Here is a 19,902-nt window from a genome sequence, read left to right on the forward strand (position 1 = left end):
ACCCACTAAGTCTTGCGGCCATCATCCCTATTGGGCCCTTCTCATTTTTCTCTCTCTGTGTTTTTTCTCCCTTTGTGGATATAGCCTACATTCTATTATTATGCACTAGCCTTTTTTCTCTGACTTTTCCATAATGTCAATCTTGGTTTGCTACATACAGCAAAAGCACCTTGAGGCCAAGAACTACGTGGTTTATTTCTTTTCTTTCTTCATTTCACCATGTTTCCCTCTTTCCCCTGCCTGCCATGGTTCAAAGGGTACTGGATATAGAACGGGCGCTCAAAAAATCCTTGCTGGGTAAACAAAGAAAGCATGACTAAAGCATGTGTCATTGTGCCCCAACAGAGCACCAGGGCCATGAGATTGCTGTAGGCAGATGCCAGTTGAGGTAGGTGAGTGGAGGAAGTGCAGGTCAGATATGTGAATGTATCAGAGATGAGTTCTCATCTCAGGATACATGGTACTTCTGACACTTCAGTGTGTCCATCAGCACATGGGGTCATTATCATTTAGTCAAGACTTTAACGAGTGCCCACAGGGTGCACAGCATTTTGCTAAATATTCTTCTAATCTCTTTATGTAAATAGGGGTGTTGTCTGAATAGGTGAGATCATTTTTCATCATATATTATCTCAGCCTTTGCCTTTCTCCTACCTCCCTGCTCCTCACCAACTTTCCACACCCACACACCCACACCACACATATAGTATTAAAACACTAGTCCTGTCCGGACGCTGTGGCTCATGCCTGTAATCCCAGCACTTTGGGAGGCCAAGGCAGATGGATCACTTGAGGTCAGGAGTTCAACATCAGCCTGGCCAACATGGTGAAACCCCATCCCTACTAAAAATACACACAAAAAAATATTAGCTGGGAGTGGTGGCACGCACCTGTACTCCCAGCTATGTGGTAGGCTGAGGCAGGAGAATCACTTGAATCCAGGAGGCGGAGGTTGCAGTGAGCCGAGATCATGCCACTGCACTCCAGGCTGGGCAACAAAGCGAGATGCTGTCTCAAAAAAATAAAATAAAATAAAATAAATAAAAAATGAAAACACTAGTCTTGGCAGGGGCTCTGGACTCCAGCTTCTACTCTGTTCACCCCTGGCTGTGTGACTGTGAGCAGGGCTCATCCCCTCTCTGGGCTTCAGAGTCCTCAGCAATAAAACCATGTGATGGGCAGTAGACAATCCTGGGTTTCTTCCAGCTCTGCAACCTGGGACTCTGATGTTCCTTTCCCCAGGCTGCCGCCATCACTGAGCACCTTGTGACTTGTGTTTTGTTCCGAATTACTTTCAGGAGTTGTGTCCCAGCCCTCAGTTTATCATTGGTGGAGCCACGCGCACAGACATTTGTCAGGGTGGTCTAGGTGAGTAACTGGGGAGAGTCTTATTTGTTTTGGGAGAGGGCGGGTGTGTATGTGTCATGAGTAAACATCAGATGAAGCTGTGAGACTTCACCGAGTGAATTAGGTACCTGATGTGTCCGTCTGGGTTTGTGTTTCTGAGACTGCATTCTTCACTGTGAATCCAAATGCTGGAACTTCACTGTAGGTCCAAATGCTGGAACTACCTCTTGGCTCCCCCTAATGAGAGATTTTGCCAGTTCATTTAACCACTTTAATGCTAGAGCAAGGAGCCAGGATTACAGGCGGAGAGTAGATATCTGTGCTATACTGTGTTTTTGTTGTAGTTACCTTTAAGTAGACATAATTTGTCCTTTGGAATGGCCATATCTAAGTAATTATGGGCTGTCATAATAAGTGCTTTTATAATTAGTAAGAAAACAGGAATCTTATTTTTGTAGCCAGACATTCTTTCATAGGCCTGGGATCCTGTAATCAAAAACCTTCATTTCTGAACTTATCATATTCCTTTTAAATTAGGGGCAGTTGAGTTTAAGAAATAATTTCATTTAGTTTTGTAAGTTCTAGCTTCCATTGTCAGAAACTGAGGCTCTCCTTGGTGGCAGATGAGCTTTATTGATCTCATAAGCCCTCCCGATACCAAGTCTTCACAGATGGGAGTTTCTGCGTTGAATTGGACAATCCTTACATTTTATGGACAACATGGCTCTGAATTGAATTTGAGGGGCTTCCAAACCACCATCCAGTGACAGCTGCAAAATACAGAACCGGAAGTGAAGGTGAAAAAGAAACAAATCCTGCTTACTGAAAATCAGCAAAATAAACAGAAACCTCAGCATCACATGGACCCCCATCACCACCCCCCGCCACTTTTTTTTCAGGAGGTTTTCTCTTTTTCTCATTCTTTCTTATTGCAACCAAGAAAGCCCTTTCTCTTCAGCCTGCTGGAAATGTTCATGATTTTGAAAATCACAAGGCATTTTATTTTAAACGCTTCCAATGTTCTCTCCTTTAATGAATATAGCAAATGTACCTTAGAAAGAGCTCACAGAGCGTGACGATCAAGCAGCGGGAACGATTCGGGGTGCCGCACCCAAGCGCGTGCCCCGTTGCCTGAAAACCACAGCCTCCATTTCCCGAGCTTTTGTGTGAGGGCTCACAGAGGGGTAGCGTTCTGACCTTTTCTTGTTCTGGGTAAGTGTGGTGCCTTTTTACTTCCAGCTCCATGTTTAACCTAATTATGCATGCGTCTCAGGGACACACAACTTCGAAGGCGCCTCAGACAGCTCCTTGTTGGAGATGTTTTAACTTTGGGAAACGTATTTAATAAGTACCTTTTCCTTGACGGGCTTGGATGGATTTTTCTTTGAATAGTTTTAAGCAAGGAGAAGTGAGGGTTTCCAAAAAGCGGCCTGAGCGTTACCATGGTGAGTGCGTGCTGCCAATGGAGACGGAGGCTGGAAGCACAGGAAATGAACCCAATCAGCTCTCCGAATCCAGCTCACATCAGAACAAACGCAGCAGCCTCTGTGGTGGCTGCCCCGGGGAGCCCAGCCGCTGCAGTGGTGGTTTTTAATGAACAGAGCGGAAAGGGGCTGGGGAGTCCAATCTCCTGAAAGGAGCCAGGTGCAGACTGAGCCTTTGCCAGTAGAAGAGGAGATTCACAGCGCCAAGGCTATATAACCCAGAGCGTCAGGGTGGGGAGCCAGGGGCTGAGTTGCAACAGCCTCTGTGGCCTGAGGGATCTGAGTCAGGGCTGGTCCTGAACAGTGGGTGAATTGTGAGAGATTAAGAGGAGAGATTCCCCACTCGACATACCGTGTGTAGTCCCAAAGAACAAGGGAGCAGCACACAGCACTTGTTGAATTGGGGCCTGATATGGATTAATGTTTGTTAAATGTTCTGTTGGCTTTTCAGAGTACAACACAGATTGTCATCTGTGTCATCTGCTCTAAGGGTTTCTAAAAAAGATGTTTATATATATATATATATTTGAGACAGGGCCTGGCTCTGTCTCCCAGGCTGGAGTGCGGTGGCCCGATATCGGCTCACTGCAACCTCCTTCTCCTGGGCTCAAGTGATCCTCCCACCTCAACCTCCTGAGCAGCTGGGACAGCAGGCATGCACCACCACACCCGGCTAATTTTTCTGTAGTTTTTTGTAGAGACAGGGTTTTGCCATGTCGTCCAGGCTGGGATTTTTTTAAAACAGTTGATTTGTATAATGAAAATGATGTCTTTTTCATAGAGTTCTGTGTGATTATTTCATCATTATTTTGAATACACACAGTATAAAAATTAAAGCAACTGAAAGGCACCCGGTGAAGTCTGTTTCCCACTGTCTCCAGTTGACTCCACTGACTCCATTGCTCACTGCCTTGCAGCCATGCGAAAAATTCCCTCCGTGTTTCTTTGTGCAAATTCAAGCAAATCTAAGTACATATTCTAAATATCCCTTCTGGTATTGAAGGCAGCACACTAGCAACACTGTTTGGCACCTTGCCATTATTTGGTGTTATTTCACTTAATAAAGTATTTGGGAGATCTTTCCATAACAGTCTATAAAGAACGTCGTTCTCTGTGAACCATTCCAAGTGTTACACTCTGTCGGATTTATCCTGCCTCCAAAGGATGGACATTTGAGTTATTTTCTCTTGCACTCGTATAAAACACATGGCAGTGGATCTCCTTGTTCGCACTTCATATTGGGTGTGTTAGGCTATTTGCCAGCAGGTCCAAAGTCTGGCTGCTTCTGTCAGGGTGGGCTGTGTGTTGTCCCTTCCTCCCTACTGTCCTTGCTAAGCCAGATTTTCATCCTAAATGTATGAGTCTCTTGGCTACCATCAGAGCTTATGCTTACTTAGAGCCCAGGAGCTGGCTTTTCTTGAAGACATATTTTAGGAAAATAAAGATTGAGGAAGCTGAATGCCAAGGATCCAATTGTTTCAAGTAATTTTTCCTCTAGAATATGACTTTTCTTTGGGCAGCTCAGTCCCTGAAGGAGGACAGTATGATTTTACCTCCATTTAAGTAATTAAACGAGTAAATCCTTTGTTGAAACAGCCCTCAAACGAAAGCCCTCCCACAACGCTCAGGCCTCCTGGCACACTGAGAAGGAGAGTTCTTCAAAGTTGCTGTTCCTGGCAATCCCAGCCTTTCCTTGCTCCGTCTTCTCAGTGGAGCCTGTTCTCACCAGGTCTAGCAAGGGCCACCCACACTCAGTGTCCTACTGGAGTGGAAGGAGTCTCAGGGTCGCCCCATGTGGTGATGGAATAAGTTATAATGTGCGGTCCCCTGTGGGTCATGTCTGTGTGTGCTTTTTCCAGTGGATGCTCAAGGGTGCACATCACTCAGGAAACTTCAGGGACCCAGCCAGTCCCTCCACTGCTTGTTCCAGCACAGTCTCTCTCCTTTGCATTTTGGCCTATGCACGTCTCAGAGCATCTTGAGGTCTCTGTGGCCACTGAAATAGACTTTGTCCAATGAATATAGCACCCATTTCTGGCTTTGTGCACCCCCTTATAGTAAGTCATACCCATATATCAACCAGAACTCCTTTGGTCACTGGCTTTCAAAGTCCAACCCAACTATTAATAGCTTAAGGAAAAGGATAATTTATTGGCTCATCCAACTAGATCATGGAAGGGGAACGGCATTGTTGGCCTCGGAGCCTGGTTCCAGGGATCTAAATGTTCCTGGCACACTCTCTGCCCATCTCTCTTCTCTGTTGGTATCTACAGGTTGGCTTCATTCTCTTCCATGGCAGACAGGATCCATCTGGCAGGAAACAGGACCACTAATGATTCCAGACTTTCCCTCAGTATAATTGTAAACCAGCTTTGGTTTTACAGATCCCAGAAAAGGACTGTGATGTTATGGTTTGGGTCTTCTCCCACTCCTTGAGCCAGTTACTGCAGCCAGAGCCGTGGGCCCAGCCTGGGTCAGGGCCCCACTCTAGCTGCTGGGAGCCTCTTGTGACTGGAAACCTCCTCTAAAACCACAGGGAGAACTATCCAAAAGAAGGGGGCATGGCCATGGCTCTGGGCAGAAAGAATAAGGCAGGTACACACCAACATGTAAATGGAGGGGGATCCCAGGTCTGGCCCAGCCTGCACTCTCCCTCTCCAAGGCCACCTCTGCCCTCTGAGCCCCATGACCCTGGCATCTTTCCCCCTCTCCTAAATCTATCACTCTGCAATGCTCCTAGAAATGCCTTTGCCAAGGGCCCCTCCTCTCTCTCTCTTGATCTACCACTAGCAGTGCCTAATTCAGCATGCACGGGTAGTCTTCTTGGTGCACCTCTGGCCTCTCCACCTCAGTTTTCACAGCTGTAAAGTGGGGATATAATCAAAGCCAGCTGGTCAGGTGGTTGTGATGGATAGAGAGTTGACACTTGGTTCCTTGTCCTCTAGGAAGTGGGGGCTACCGTGGGTGGAGGGGGATGGTAATAACTCTGGGAGTCCTGACTGTGTGCTCCATGAGACTGCCTTACACATCAATATATCCACGGTGCCTGGTATCTAGCAGGGCTCCATAAATGTCTGTTGCACTTTTGATCTGTTGGTGTAAATCCCTGCCTATCATCATTATTAAATCATTTGAAAACACAGATAGCCTAAATCCAAGCCTTTTTGCATTTTTCATTTTCCTTTACCAGTATCACTTTTGGCAATTAAGATGGATCAGGCATTTAGAATAAAAATTCCATCCTGAGGTTGCCTATGTGTCTCTATTTTCAAAAGATTTCAGAATTTCATGCAAACCAGCTTGTCTGCATGTCTGTCCCCAGCTTGCTGACACTGCTGGGTGGGTACATTAAGGGGGTTGGAGGTGCTGACTGATCCTTGACAGTGGAAGGATGTCCTGGGAGCAGGTCATGAAGGAGACTGTCCCCAGCCCCTGCTGGTGGCTGTGGAAAAAGGAACACAGTGCTCACTGCATCCTGGGGACCCCAGCAGGACTCTCAGAGTAAGCCTGTTTCTCACAGGCTCAGCAGTAACTGCTAACTCTACCTGCCATGCAAGCTCCATCCAGTTCTTACCTGAGTGCATCCACAGGCAGGAAACACTAAGTTGTGGTATCATTTGTGCCTATGGTTGTGAAAATGCAACAGGACTTGAATCGTCTCTATGTGTAAATAGTCCCAGAGGCCACATGAGTGATGCTACTGTATAAAAGTAAACCTTGGTCTCTGAAAAATGAAATTTGATGCTTGCTGCTTTCAGGAATGGGGAGCAAGATACTTTCTTCTTTCCTAAATGAGGACCAGAGACTTCCAGAATGTAGAAAGAAATTAGAGTGCTTTTTGAATAACACATGCTACTAGGTTTATCCAAACTTTGAATCTAGTGGGTGGCTTATTTTCCATTGGGAGCAGGATTCATGAGTGAGATGAGCTTTGCCTTAAGGGTTTGATAAGTGCTGGGGTTTCTTTCTCTGTCTCCTGCCTTCCCCATCTATTTTTCACTCTGTCTTTTACTCCGTGTGTTTGTGCCTGTGTGTGCTTTTCTCTTCTAACCCCCTTTTCTCTATTGACCTGATTTTTCTCTTCACCTCTATGAAATGGATGTCTTTTTCATTTTTGTTGCATTTATTGAGTTTTGTATTCTGTATTTCTGTTTTGTAAAGAGAATAACTGGACCTTTTCATATGTCTCTAAAGGCAAACAAGGAACCAACAGCAACAACCTAAATCCAGTTGCCTTCTCTTCTGCATCCTGCACATTGATTTTCCTCTGTGAGTCCACGCTCCCCCATGGAGCGAGGCCTGGGCTCCTGGAACAGGGGCCTGGCATGCACACTGCTAGTCAGTAACTGGGAGTAGTGTCAGCATCTTTAAGATCACTTTCCTGGACACCTTTTGATCTGTAGCATCCTTCGAGGACTGTGGCAAAGTAAATCAATTCACTAGGACTGAGCAGATACTTTTAATGAGCAGTCAGGGAAGCCTCAGGGAACATAAAGGGCCAAATCTACTCATTGATTATGGAGAGCACAGGGTCAGGCCTCCGAGGTGGGAAAAACTGCAGATGACAACGCCATGTGGCCCAGGGGGCTTAACCGTGATTCGGGGGAAGTTCACTTTGCTACCCGTGGTGGCTCCTCTACTCCGCGGCGCATCGGGGCATCGTTTCCCTCAATCTTGGGTCCTGGTGCTCATCGCCCTCTGGTTTTGTTCCACTAACACCACTCTCCTTTCTACTCTGAACAAAGGGTCCCCAGGACAACCCCTTCCACTTTAATGAGAGTTTGAGGCCGTGGATTACAGGAGGATTTGCATATTGCGCATTATTTCAGGAGCACGAAAGAATTCTGCTTTGCGTGGAGAGTTCCATGAACCCTCACTAACTTAGCTCCTTTCTGTATGACTGCAGGAGATGAAGTACAGTCATGGAAATCAGGGGTGATTTTCATATCACATGACAGTTGCTGCAAATATCCAAAACCCCACGTCTGCTCACTGCCATTTCATAATTATGTTGTCTATCAGGCCCCTCTCCAAATCTTTTGTTCATGACATTAATAGAAAAGCACAGCATTATTATAATTTTTAAAAAACATATTTTGATAACTTTCAGTATAATTGTTTTTTTATGGCCCTATTTTTTGTCTGAAGCATTTGCCAAAGGGGTCCTTCCTGTAAACCAAAAATATGACTGCAGCAGGTGTCGATCAATTCGAGGTTTTATTTTGCTAAGGTTGAGGACACATCTGGGAAAAAGAAACACAAGTCACAGTGGAATCTGTGACCTGTTCTTTTTCCAAAGAGGGTTTTAGGAACTTCAATATTTAAAGAGGAAGAGCAAGCAGGAGGGAAGAAAGAAAGGAGAGGGTAAGCAATAAGGCAAGTGGTTACATTCCTGTGAGGCTCTGATCAGTGCTCAGTGAATCTACATTTTACATGTGAAAAGAAGTGGGTAGAGGAAAAATCATTTATGCACTTTTCTTGTGCTTAGTAAATCTGCATTTTACATAGGATAAAGCAAGCCTGTGAAATTACAACTATCTGGGAACAAAAGAAAGGTAGTTTTTGGGCAACTCAATTCCCAAGCTTAACTTTTCCTTTAGCATAATGAGTTTGGGGTCCCAAGATTCTAGTTTTCTTTCACAATGCACAGGAAAGGTTAAGAATCCTGCCTTACAGGAATGCTGGACTCCTTCCACCAGGGGAGACTTCTTTTTGCCAGAAGAGAATTTTGTCAGTGTTCTCCAGTGTCACCTACTCAGAGGTGACCTGACTATTCCTCACTTTGTAAGAAAAGTGCAAAATTGCCAGTGAGCCTGAGTCCCCAGGAAGACACCCCCTGAACCTTATGAGAGGTGGCAGGTGGTCCCAGGCCAGGGGGTGCTCTCTGAGCTCCAGCTTGGCTGAGCTGCCTGAGGTTTGGGTCTGAAGATCAAGTCCTAGAGTGTTGCTGATTCCTACTCAGAGTGTTGCTTGTTAAAATGAATCTGTTGTGCATTCTAGGGGATAATTATTTCAACACCTTTCACAGACCCCAGTGTTAGGACTTGACTTCACACCTACCAGCTCCGCTCTCTGCCTGTGGCTTCAGTTTTGCAGACATCATCCCAGGGCCTAAAGACAATTTCTCTATCACAGACTGGCCATGAGTCTTGGGCTTCTTCAGCTCTCTCTGACTTACGAGGGGTACCCTGCTGTCCCGCCTCAGCCATTAGTTCCAGCACATGTGGATGGTTCTTAAAGGGCATAACTAAAAGAGATCTGAAGACAATGCATTTGATCAAGCATCAGTAATGCAATGTCCCAGTCCCCAAGGCTCAAGGGAGCCTATGCGTGCTCTCTTGGGGATGTGGTTGAAGAGAAAAAGGTGGAGGCAGGCTGGCGCAGAAGCAGGAAGGGTGAGGTTACAGGCTGTGTTAAGGCCTCTGTCACATTCAGGGCAGCTCTGGGCATTTACTGAAGCCCTGGCAGCAGCATCTGGGACTGGCTGGGAGACGTACATCCTCAGTTCTTCAGTAGTTTGGCTCCCACCATCCAAGGAATAGAGCAGGATGCTCCCAGAAAAGGCTGGTCCTTCTGGAAGCAAGTCCACACCACCTGCTCATGGGAGAAAGGACAGGTGACGCCCTTCTTCTAAGAGGCCATGAACCTGAGGAATGGAAACAAGTCCCATCTAACAAGTCCTTTGCAGACACTGTTCTCTCTCTAGTGCTTTCTCTTGGCCCTGTTGTTGCTGTGTCACCTCCCTCTTGTTGTCTCAGCTGTTCTTGCTGACTTCCGGCTGGGCAATCCCTCACCAGCTGGCAGAAGTGGATTGGATCTTCCCTGTACAGAGTGCAGTCTATTTTCCCCACAGTGCTCCCTGTACCCCCACAGTCACCTCATAAAGTTACAGGTGGCATTTCTTGCTGGCTTAGGGAATGGAATGAGGCCACTCCATACCTTGCCCCAAACCTGCTCCTTGAAAGTGGAGTGCTTTGGTTTACCCTCTCCCTTTACTTTGCACTTCGGTTTACCCTCTCCCTTCTGCTCCAGGAGGCCTCTTTGTGCCTCCCTCAGGGGTCCCATAGGGTAGCTGAGCAGCCCTGGGATGTGTTCCCAGGCTTCATGACCCAGTACCTGGCTACTTTGGTCTGCATTCTTGCTCAACCTTGGTCCCTGATGCTCTGCCACCTGGGACCCCCAGCCTTGTGCCCTATAGTGGGAGAGAGATCTGGGGATCCTTCCCCAGTTGCATCTGGAGCCCCTTCTGTACACGTGTTCAGGACTCAAAAACTGTTTCTCCATCATTTAACAGGGAAGTGCCTGGAGTTGTCCCCCCACCCCCTTCAGACTTGGCTTAGGCTCATATTTCCTCAAATCCCATTTGCTCTGACTTGTTTTGCGTGTCTGCTTGGGAGCAGTGTCTCCTTTCTCTGCTGGATCCTGGGTATCCAGAGTTGGAGGGCATGATGGTTAATATTGAGTGTCAACTTGATTGGATTGAAGGATACAAAGTACTGTTCCTGGGTATGTCTGTGTGGGTGTTGCCAAAGGAGATTAACATTTGAGTTAGTGGGCTGGGAGAGGCAGACCCACCCTCAATCTGGGTGGGCAGCATCTAATCAGCTGCCAGCGTGGCCAGGATAAAAGCAGGCTGAGGAATATGGAAGGACTAGACTTGCTGAGTCTTCCGGCCTTCATCTTTGTCCTGCGCTGGATGCTTCCTGCCCTTGAACATCAGACACCAAGTTCTTCAGCTTTTGGACTCTTGGACTTACACCAGTGGTTTGCCAGGGGCTCTCGGGCCTTCGGCCACAGACTGAAGACTGCACTGTTGGCTTCCCTGCTTTTGGGGTTTTGGGACTCGGACTGGCTTCCTTGCTCCTCAGCTTGCCGACGGCTTATTGTGGAATTTCACCTTGTGACGGTGTGAGTCAATACTCCTTAATAAACTCCCTTTCACATATACATCTATCCTATTAGTCCTGTCCCTCTAGAGAACCCTGACTAATACAGAGGGATCTAGGGAAGGATTAACTCTGGGGGCCACAACTCTGATGCCTACAGAGGCCACATAAATGAGCAAAGTAGGCCAGGAGGAGGTAACAAGAGAGAGTAGCGGGGACTGTGGCAAACCAGAGAGCCTGCCCTGTGTGAAGAGGAAGCCATCACCTAGCTTGAGCCGGACGTTGCCATGCAGGAGCCGGGAGACCTTCCCAGACTGCCTTGCGTTTCCTAGCGCTCCCCTAGAAACTCTCACTCCCCTCACCCTGCCCTTGTTTCTTTACAGGATTTACCACCACCTGTCAGATGTGTTTATTTATTGTTTGTCTTTCTCACTAGCATGTATACGCCATAACATCAAAGATTTTCTTTTTCCCCACTGTTGTATCCTTAGGGCCTGGAATACTTGGCACAGAATGAATGCTCAGTAAATATTTGTAGAATAAGTAGAGAGAGAAATTTTGGCCAGATTTTGCAGTTTTTATAAGAAACCAGAAATCTAGGAATTTCCATCATGGTGTACCGTGGTCAGAGCCAGAAAGTGCAGAAGGCTATGATGGAGCCCATCAGCCTCATCTTCAGATTCTTACAAAATAGATCCCAGATTCAGGTATGGCTCTATAAGCAGAGAATATGTGGATAGAAGGCTGTATCATTGGTTTTGATGAGTGTATGAACCTTGTGTTAGTTGATGCAGAAGAGATTTATTCTAAAACAGAGTTAAAACAACTGGGTTGGATCATGCTAAAAGGAGATAATATTACTCGGGTACATAGTGTCTCCAACTAGAAATGATCAATGAAGTGAGAAATTGTTGAGAAGGATATAGTTTGTTTTTAGGTGTCCTTTGTCCAATATGAACATTTATTCATATTGTTTTGATTACCCTTATGTTATTACAAGATGACAATAAGTACTGTGGGATTGTTTGTATTAAAAAATTTTTTTTAAAAAGGAAATCAGAAGTCTAGATTTTCTAGAAATCTAGAAATCACTACGCTGGCCAGTACTGTATGCGCTGGACAGACTAGATCTGCAAGCAGGTTAGGACGGGTTTACCGTCTTCAGTCTACATCAAGCCCCCACCGGGCCTGAATTATGGTTTGGACCCTGGGGACTTTCTGCATTCCAGTCGGCTTTCACCTGTGATGTGCGTTGAGCTACTGCTAGCTGTCCTCACTTTGGACAAACTGTTTGGAGAAACTCTGTGCTTCTGTAGATGTGCTCCAGGCTTCTGTGCAGTCAGTGGCTTCTGATTGAAAGGCTTTTTCTGTAGTTACCCTGCCCACCAGCCTGGCCAGTGTCCCCTCTACTACTCCCTTTAAGAGTTTTGCTTCCTTTCTATCTCTTTTCACATATTTTTGCTCTTGGGCATTGTACTCAGGATATTTTCCCAGCCTCAAAGTACCTCGTTTTCTGCTCACAACACCCCACTGGGTTCCTTGGCATTTTAACATTTGAGTTCAGTTCACCTCACGTCAGTATATTTGAGCCTGGAAGACCACCCTCATCTTGCTAGGAGATGCCATTATCCTCTGTTTAATATCTGATGCACTTTAAAGGTCTATGTATATTTGGAAACCTCAGGATACCTAGCCCGGAGTTGGAACTGCCGGGCCATTTAGGATCATTTTCGGAGGGGACACTTGACAGTGTGTCAGGGCTGTCCCTAGCAATAACGGTGATGTGCCATTTTTGTATCTCACCCCGTGTATTTCAGCCATGGCTGGAGCTAACAATTGCATCTCAGTGCTCATCTTTTCATTTCTTTCCCCGTTACACCTGGCTTCTAGCATTTTTGTCTTATTTTTGAAACCAAAGAGCATTATAATTAAACTCAGTAAGCAAGCCGCTTTCCCTTGAAACACGCTCTGAGATGTGTTTACATAAGCCTCAAATATATTTACTCAGTGGGTTTTTCTCCCTCTGGTCAATCAATTCCACTTTTATAATTTACTAAGAAAAATGTTTCCCTCTAAGTAGCATTAAAGGTCTGATTTAAAGCTGGAGGTGAGGCAGAAAGTCCTGAAGCTGTTTCACGCCATTGAGTCTTATTCCTTCCACAATCACAGAAACGAGATGGATGAGAATTGGCCTGGTGGGCTTCAGAAGCAACTAGGAGGAACTCTGAAATAATCTGAACAAGTTTCTTCAGCTGTGAAGAGTTTGCTTGCTTTTTTTTTTCTTTTTCTTTTTCCTTTTCCTCTCCACTGAAAACTTAGAAGGTAAGGCAAAAATGGCTTCTGATTCAAAGATGGCCCGCCAGCCTTTCCTGTTCTTTCCTCTGTTTTGAAGTACATTAACTCTCTGGGGTGCTCTGTAGCTCCTGGAAGCCGAAGACTCCCCTGGCCCAGAACAGTCCTCGGCCAAATGTAGTGATGTGTGATAGCTGCCCCTCCCTGAGGAGCTGCCCCCACGCTGCTATCAGGTCTGAGAGGCCCCTTCTGGGTCATCATGGGAACCAGGAGTGGAGGTGCTGGGAAACCTATGGGGGGCAGCAGAAGTGGATTAGTGTGCCTTATTATATGTAGCATGACTCCACAGTGTTATTTTGAGGCTATAAAAATTCTAGTTGCCATAAATGAGTCACGTTACCATTGTTCAGAAAAACACCAGTGCTTGGGGCTAATCTTCGAAACTCTTTGTTTCAGAAAAATACCAGACTTGGGGCTAATCTTTGAAACTCTTAGTGACTTTCTTTCTTGGGTGACCCCAATACCCCACCGTCTGCTGAGAACACAGTACCTGGGGCCTTTTGAGTTTTCTGGGTATCTGTCATACCCAGGATTGATGTTCTCTATAGTCTTGCTTCTAGAACACTGGTGGCTTGCCATCATCCACTCTAAAAGGAGGATGATGTTCTAGTAAGGTGTGCCAGGTTCTTAATTTACAAGTACAGTAGGAGGTGGGCCCACGGTGTTGAATGGTGGTGGACTGAAGTACCGTTGGTTGTGGATGCTTACAGGAGTGAGGGAACATGTGGCTTATCTGACATACTCATTTGTCAGAATCAGGAAGAACTTTCATAGCCTATTTACTCATTTAAATATTTATCAAATGTCTTCTTCATGCCAGGAAACAGCGGAGAACAAATAGGCACTCCTTCCTCTCCTGGGAAAGAAGGCGGGGAAGAGGGTTCCAGGCTGCAGGAAGGAGATGAATAAAGGTCCTTCGGCTAGGAAGTGCATAGCACTGGGGTGGGGACTTGCAAAGTAGTGGTAGGACTGGTGCAAACATGGAACAGTTAGTGCAAAGGCTGAGAGTGGAGAGGGAGGCAGTGGCCAGATCACGCAGGGCTCTGGCACTGTGTGAAGAATTCTGGACTTTATTCCTAAGGGCAATGGGGAATCATGTAAGATTTTAAAGCAGGGCTGTTTATAGCCAGATTTGCTGCAGTGTGGAGAGTGCAGACACCAGGAAGAGACAATTGCAAGATAGGAAACCCTCATTATTTGCAGATAACTGGTATTGGAAAGAGACCACTGAAAGTAAAATGGAGGTCCACATTTCTTAGTAAACAGTTTTTTTTTAAAAAAAGGCTTGATTAGTATCTTACTTTGAAAGATAATATAAAAAATTATGAAAAAGTTTTCATGTGACTTTGTATTTCGTGATGCTTATGTAATAATTGCAGTTTTGCGCTAGCTCTTTGAACAAGGAATGAATCAGTTGTTGACTTTTTGAGGGAGAACTCATGCTGAAAAGATGACAAGACAGCAGGATGCAACACTTTTTGCTTCCTGCTTGAGTTTTGAGGAAGAATCATGAAAACTTTCAAAGAGTTCATTAGTTTCTCCAAGGCCCTCCTTCAATACTTTGACGCTCAAACCATTCCCTTTTCAAGGACCGGTCCTGCCTTGAACCTCAGCAGTTTTCCTTCCTCAGCTGCAAATGCTTTAGCTCTGCCAACTTCTTGGTCAGTGGTACTGAAGCAGATCTCCAGTATTACTTTCATCAACTTCATGAAATCCAGCAAATTGAGCAAAATGTTCAGTGTTACTTTGCAACCACCTTGCATTGTATCTACATGTGAGGTTGGCATGGTTGGTAGTTTTAGTGTTTCTAGTGTTAGGTGGGGAGGGATGGTTGGGTGAAAACTCATGAATATTTTCACATTATGACAATTTTGCTTCTTTTTGCAACCTCCGAATTACTGCTCCTGGATGATGACTATTTGGAGAAAGAGGGTACTTTATAGTCTTACTGGGAGTGGAGGCGATGGCAGCAATGTTAGGGAGGAGGATGGGATTTGAGAGCTATTTAGGAATAAAATCAAAAGCACTTGGGAAGCAATTCGATATGAATGGAGTGAGGAAAAGGAATCAGAATGGCTTCTGGGCTTCAGCAACTGACAAACTAGTGGTTCTGATGCCTGAGATGGGAAACCTGGACAAGAAAGGCAGGTGGTGGGAGTGAGATAGCAGTCCTGAGTCCTATACCAAACAGAGGGGTGGATAGGGAAGGACACCAGCAACTTCCTGGTATCATTTCAGTTTTTGTTTTCCTATAGGCAGTAGACGCTCAATAAACATTTGTTGATTCACTTGTTTGTGTTCCCTGGTGTTTGGGTTAATTGTATGTTGGGGGATAACAGTGAATAATAAGGAGGTTTATTGAGGGCTTTCTGTGTGGCAGGCACTAAGCTAGGCACCTTGCGTATCTTATCTCATTTTTATCTTTATAAGAACTCTAAGAAGTCAGGCTGTTTTATGTTATTGCAATGTAAGGAGATGCTATCTTATGAGGTAGGTCAGAGGGTGAACAAAATGCTAGCAAGGGGTGGGGAGAGAGGGTGGTTTGTGGCAATTGGAAAGTGAGGATGAAAAGGGGCTGATGAGAAGCTATGTGTAGGTTGACAAGAGGAGGGACTCTTCCTGAAATTTCTTGCTACCTTTGTACAGAGATCTAAGGCATGTATTTCAAATGATGTGAATGTATTTACTTCAGCTTCCACATGGCACTGCAAGATTTAGGAAGGCAGAAAACTCATCATCTTGCTAGAACTAGTCCTGGCTCTGACACTGCCTGGCCTTGGGGGGGTCACTTGAACTCAGGGCCTCAGCTTTACTTGTCTGGCAAATGGGCATTAAATAGCCACTTTGTCTTGTGCAAAGCACAGGCAGATTCAAATACAGGAAATGTTAAAGGAAAAACTTTAGACAAAATAAATGTGACAAAGTTTATTTAAGCAAAGAAGGATTCATGATTTGGGCAGCCCTCAAAACCAGAAGAGGTTCAGAGAGCTCCACTGCAGCAGCATGGGCTTTTAGAGGCTGAATATGGAAGTAAGACAAATACAACACATTTGATTGATTACAGTGGAAAGACTGGTTTTAGAGGTTAGTTTGTGGTTTCTGATCTGTAAAGTCTCTACTTTACTTTACAGTAAAGTTTCATTTTACTGTTTGCATTGGGCTTTGGCTTGCTTAGGTAAAAACTTACAGTGGTGTAGCTTCCCCAGCCTGATGGCTTCCCAATTAAAATGATTGTAACAGAAGGCACTCTCCTTGTGCAATACACTGATGAGGGTGTGGCTTATGTGATTTCAACTCTTGGAGGGTGAAGGGCTGAGCCTATAGTACATTTTTTTCTCATCTGCATTTTCTAGGAACTTACCCTGTCCAAAAGCCATCTTGTTAATCTACTTTATTTTATTTTATTTTTTTATTTTTTGAGATGGAATCTTGCTCTGTGAACCAGGTTGGAGTGCAGGGGCACTATCTCGGCTCACTGCAACCTCTGCCTCCCAGGTTCAAGCAATTCTCCTGCCTCAGCCTCCCGAGTAGCTGAGATTACAGGTGTGGGCCACCACGTCCAGCTAATTTTTGTATTTTTAATAGAGACAGGGTTCCACCATGTTGGCCAGGCTGGTCTCAAACTCCTGACCTCAGGTGATCCACCCACCTTGGCCTCCCAAAGTGTTGGGATTACAGGAGTGAGCCACCTCACCTGGCCAGATTAACCTACTTTAATTCTACATTAGCAGGATTTATTGTGGGCAACTTCCAGATGTGCAAGATCCATTAGGCTGAGGTACATTTGTAGGTTCAAAGAAGGTGCAGAGAACGAGTGCTTTAAATCTGACTCAGCGCAGGCAGGTGGTAACAGGGTGAATGGATTAGGACAGAGCAGGGCCCCAGCATAGGGACTCATGTTCTAACTGTGTGTGTGGGCTTCTGCCTGACATTATTTCCTTTGGTTCTATGTTGTTTGTTTGAGGGAGAGTAGGGACCACAGAGCCTGGGGTGTCAGCAGAAGCCCCTGCCTACGATTCCCGGAGGCACTGAAGGTCCTCTTTTGTCCTGAATATGGAAAGGCCAGGGAATTGTTCCTTATCAGCAAAGAAGCAGTTGCTTATTGGGAGAGATTATACTCAGGCGGGGAGAGAGAAGCTGGCTTACCCACAGGGGAACATTAATCAAGATACTCCAGAGGCACTCTAAAAATATCATACCTGCTGTTACATATACAGTCATGTGGATCTTTGATATCTTTTATATCCTGATGTCCTCTCTAGCCAACTGGAGACCACACACACACACACACACACACCCCATACAGTCTTCCCTCGGTATCTGTGAGGTACTGGTTCCAGGATCCCCAGGAATATCAAAATCCACAGATGCTCAAGTCCCTGATATGAATGATGTAGTATTTGCAGATAGCCCATGCATATCCTCCCATATACTTTAAATCACCTCTGGATTACTTATAATACTTAATACAGTGTAAATGTTATGTAAATAGTTGTTATATGGTATCATTCAGGGAATCATGATAAGAAAAAAGTCTGTACATGTTCAGTACAGACAAAGCCATCCATTTTTTTCAAATATTTTCAACCTGCAGTTGGTTGAACCCATGGATATGGTACCCATGGATACAGAAGGCCAACTGGAGATATATACAGATATCCCTAAACATTTCGCTTGTTACAAGTAAATCCTTTTTGCTCAGTATCAGATGATCTTGCACAATAAACTGTGAGGTCCAAACTCATTTTACAGATTAGAAAACTGAGAATCCTAGGAGTCAAGTGATTGCTGCCAGTCACTCAGCAGGCAAGTAAGGGTCCAGGGCTTTGAACACAGGATTTCTGAGTTCAAAACCTGTGCTATTTCTACTCTACTAAGTTTGTAGCCTTCTCAAGGGCAGAGATGGTGTTCTTTAGGTCTCTCTTGTCCCAGTGTCCTGCAGATGGCCCCGCACATGGTGATGCTTGGCAAGTGCTGGTGAGTGATGATGGCATACAGGAGCTACCCCTTAAGCCGGAAGGGAGAGGAACTCCAGGAGGGTTGGAGGCTGGTGCAAGATGGGGGAGATTTACTAAGTGATTCTAAGAGGACGGGAACTTAAACAGAGGATCCTGCTAGGATGCTCAGGAGTAGGAACCTGGCTGACTCATTCACTCCCCAGTCCCATGTGCCACCTGGTCAGCCTGCCCAGGTGCTGCTGCTGGATGGTGATGGGAATCAGGGGAGCAGGTGACAGGAGCAAACAGGAGTACTGAGGATGCTAAGAGGTCATGGCAGAGCTGGAGCCAGGCGTTACCAGGGCTGGCAGGCATCTGTGCTCCAGGGCTAGGCTGGGGGAAAGGGCAGAGGTGGAGTGTGGCTACAGATAGTGCTAGGGCTGCAGGATGGGGGCACTGGAGACCCAGTCAAGCTGGTGTCTTCCAGGTTCAGAAAAGTCTAGGTTACCTCTGGTCACAGTGGGTTGGCATCTGTATCATTTGGAGGGAATGAAGGATGGTATAATTATATGGCTTGCGGGAGGTCAAAAAGTCAGTCTCTCAAATCCAGGTAGACCTGAGTCTAACCATGATATACGCGAAGTCTTCAGAGAGGTGAGTGTCAGAAGGTGGGGGAGATGAGGCTCTACTTGAGGCATGGGGAACAAACTTGAGAAGCAAGTCAGAGCCTTCCTTTGAATGCCAAAATTTGATTTTAGCCAGAGAAGGCAGAAGTGGGAGAAAAAGGGGGGAAACAGAAAGTGGGTCCCAGAAAGCTTTACTAGTGACAGACTACTCAAGGTCTGAATTTTCAAATAACCTTTGATACAATTATACTGAGGTGAATTCAGTCAGTAAGAATTTTATGCTGGGGTCTGTGAGAACCACCAGGCCCACTGTCTGCCTCCAGGCAGCTTCCAAGTCTAGCCAGAGAGATGGGAATTGTCAACAAAGCAAATAGAGTCAAAAGTCAATGTGTGGGTCGACTCTGGGCACACTGACTATGAATTAGCCCTGCTCCGCAAGGAGTGGTTAAAAAAAAAATCAGTGTGTGTATGTGTGTGTTTGTGTGTGTGTGTGTTTTAAGGTAGTCAAAATGGCATGAATCAAACGCCAAGGGCTTCAAAAGGCGTGTTCACCAAGTGGGGGAAGGGAGGCTCTGTGACTGCTTCGTGGTAATGTACAGAGCTGAAATAGCTCCCTGTGTATAAAAACATTTAGAGCAGCCTTCTGTGGAAGAGTAGGCTAAGGATGCCTCAGCTGTGATAAAATATTGAAGACAGATTTTTAAAAAACAAGCATATATTAGCAGGGTCAAAATCTTTACATTATTCTCAGATGTGCAATCAGCACAGCATTCATTATTTTGCTCAACTATTCTCAGCTTGCTGAGGAGCCCCAGTTTCCATGGACCATGAGTGGGAGGGAAACATAAACTAGCCGATTAAAGGTATTATGCCTCTGCCTGTTTCAAGTTCTTACCTCTCTTGGATAAATATTGCTTTCAATTACTCTATTTGAGTGGTGCTATACACTGAATGTTTGTATCTGTCCCCCCTCCCGCCATTCATATGTTGCAATCCTAACATCCAATATGATGGTATTAGGAGGTAGGGCCTTTGGGAGGTGATTAGGTCATGAGAACAAAGCCCTCATCAATGGGATTAGTGCCTTTATAAAAGACGCCCTAGAGAGCTCCCTCACCCCTTCTGCCATTTGAGGACACAACTGGAAGACAGCCATTTATGAATAAGGAAGTGGGCTCTTGCCACATATCAACTCTGCTGGTGCTTTGATCTTGGACTTCCCAGCCTCTAGACTTGTGTTGTTGTTTCTAAGGCATCAAGTGTATGGTAT

The 19,902-nt window shown here is 45.5% G+C and overlaps 1 protein-coding gene and 1 pseudogene across 1 annotated transcript in view; both read left to right on the forward strand.

The window, feature by feature from the left end:
• CAPN8 (calpain 8) overlaps positions 1-19,902 on the forward strand; it is a 73,555-nt gene that overhangs the window by 9,953 nt on the left and 43,700 nt on the right. Inside the window, exon 2 of the mRNA XM_016939523.4 lies at positions 1,299-1,368. Coding sequence (XP_016795012.2) covers positions 1,299-1,368 — 70 coding nt within the window. The remainder of the gene's footprint in view (positions 1-1,298; positions 1,369-19,902) is intronic.
• Positions 10,904-11,853, forward strand: LOC107970298 (small nuclear ribonucleoprotein E-like; annotated as a pseudogene).

The sequence above is a fragment of the Pan troglodytes genome, chromosome 1, assembly GCF_028858775.2.
Source record: "Pan troglodytes isolate AG18354 chromosome 1, NHGRI_mPanTro3-v2.0_pri, whole genome shotgun sequence".
Taxonomy (NCBI): Eukaryota; Metazoa; Chordata; class Mammalia; order Primates; family Hominidae; genus Pan; species Pan troglodytes.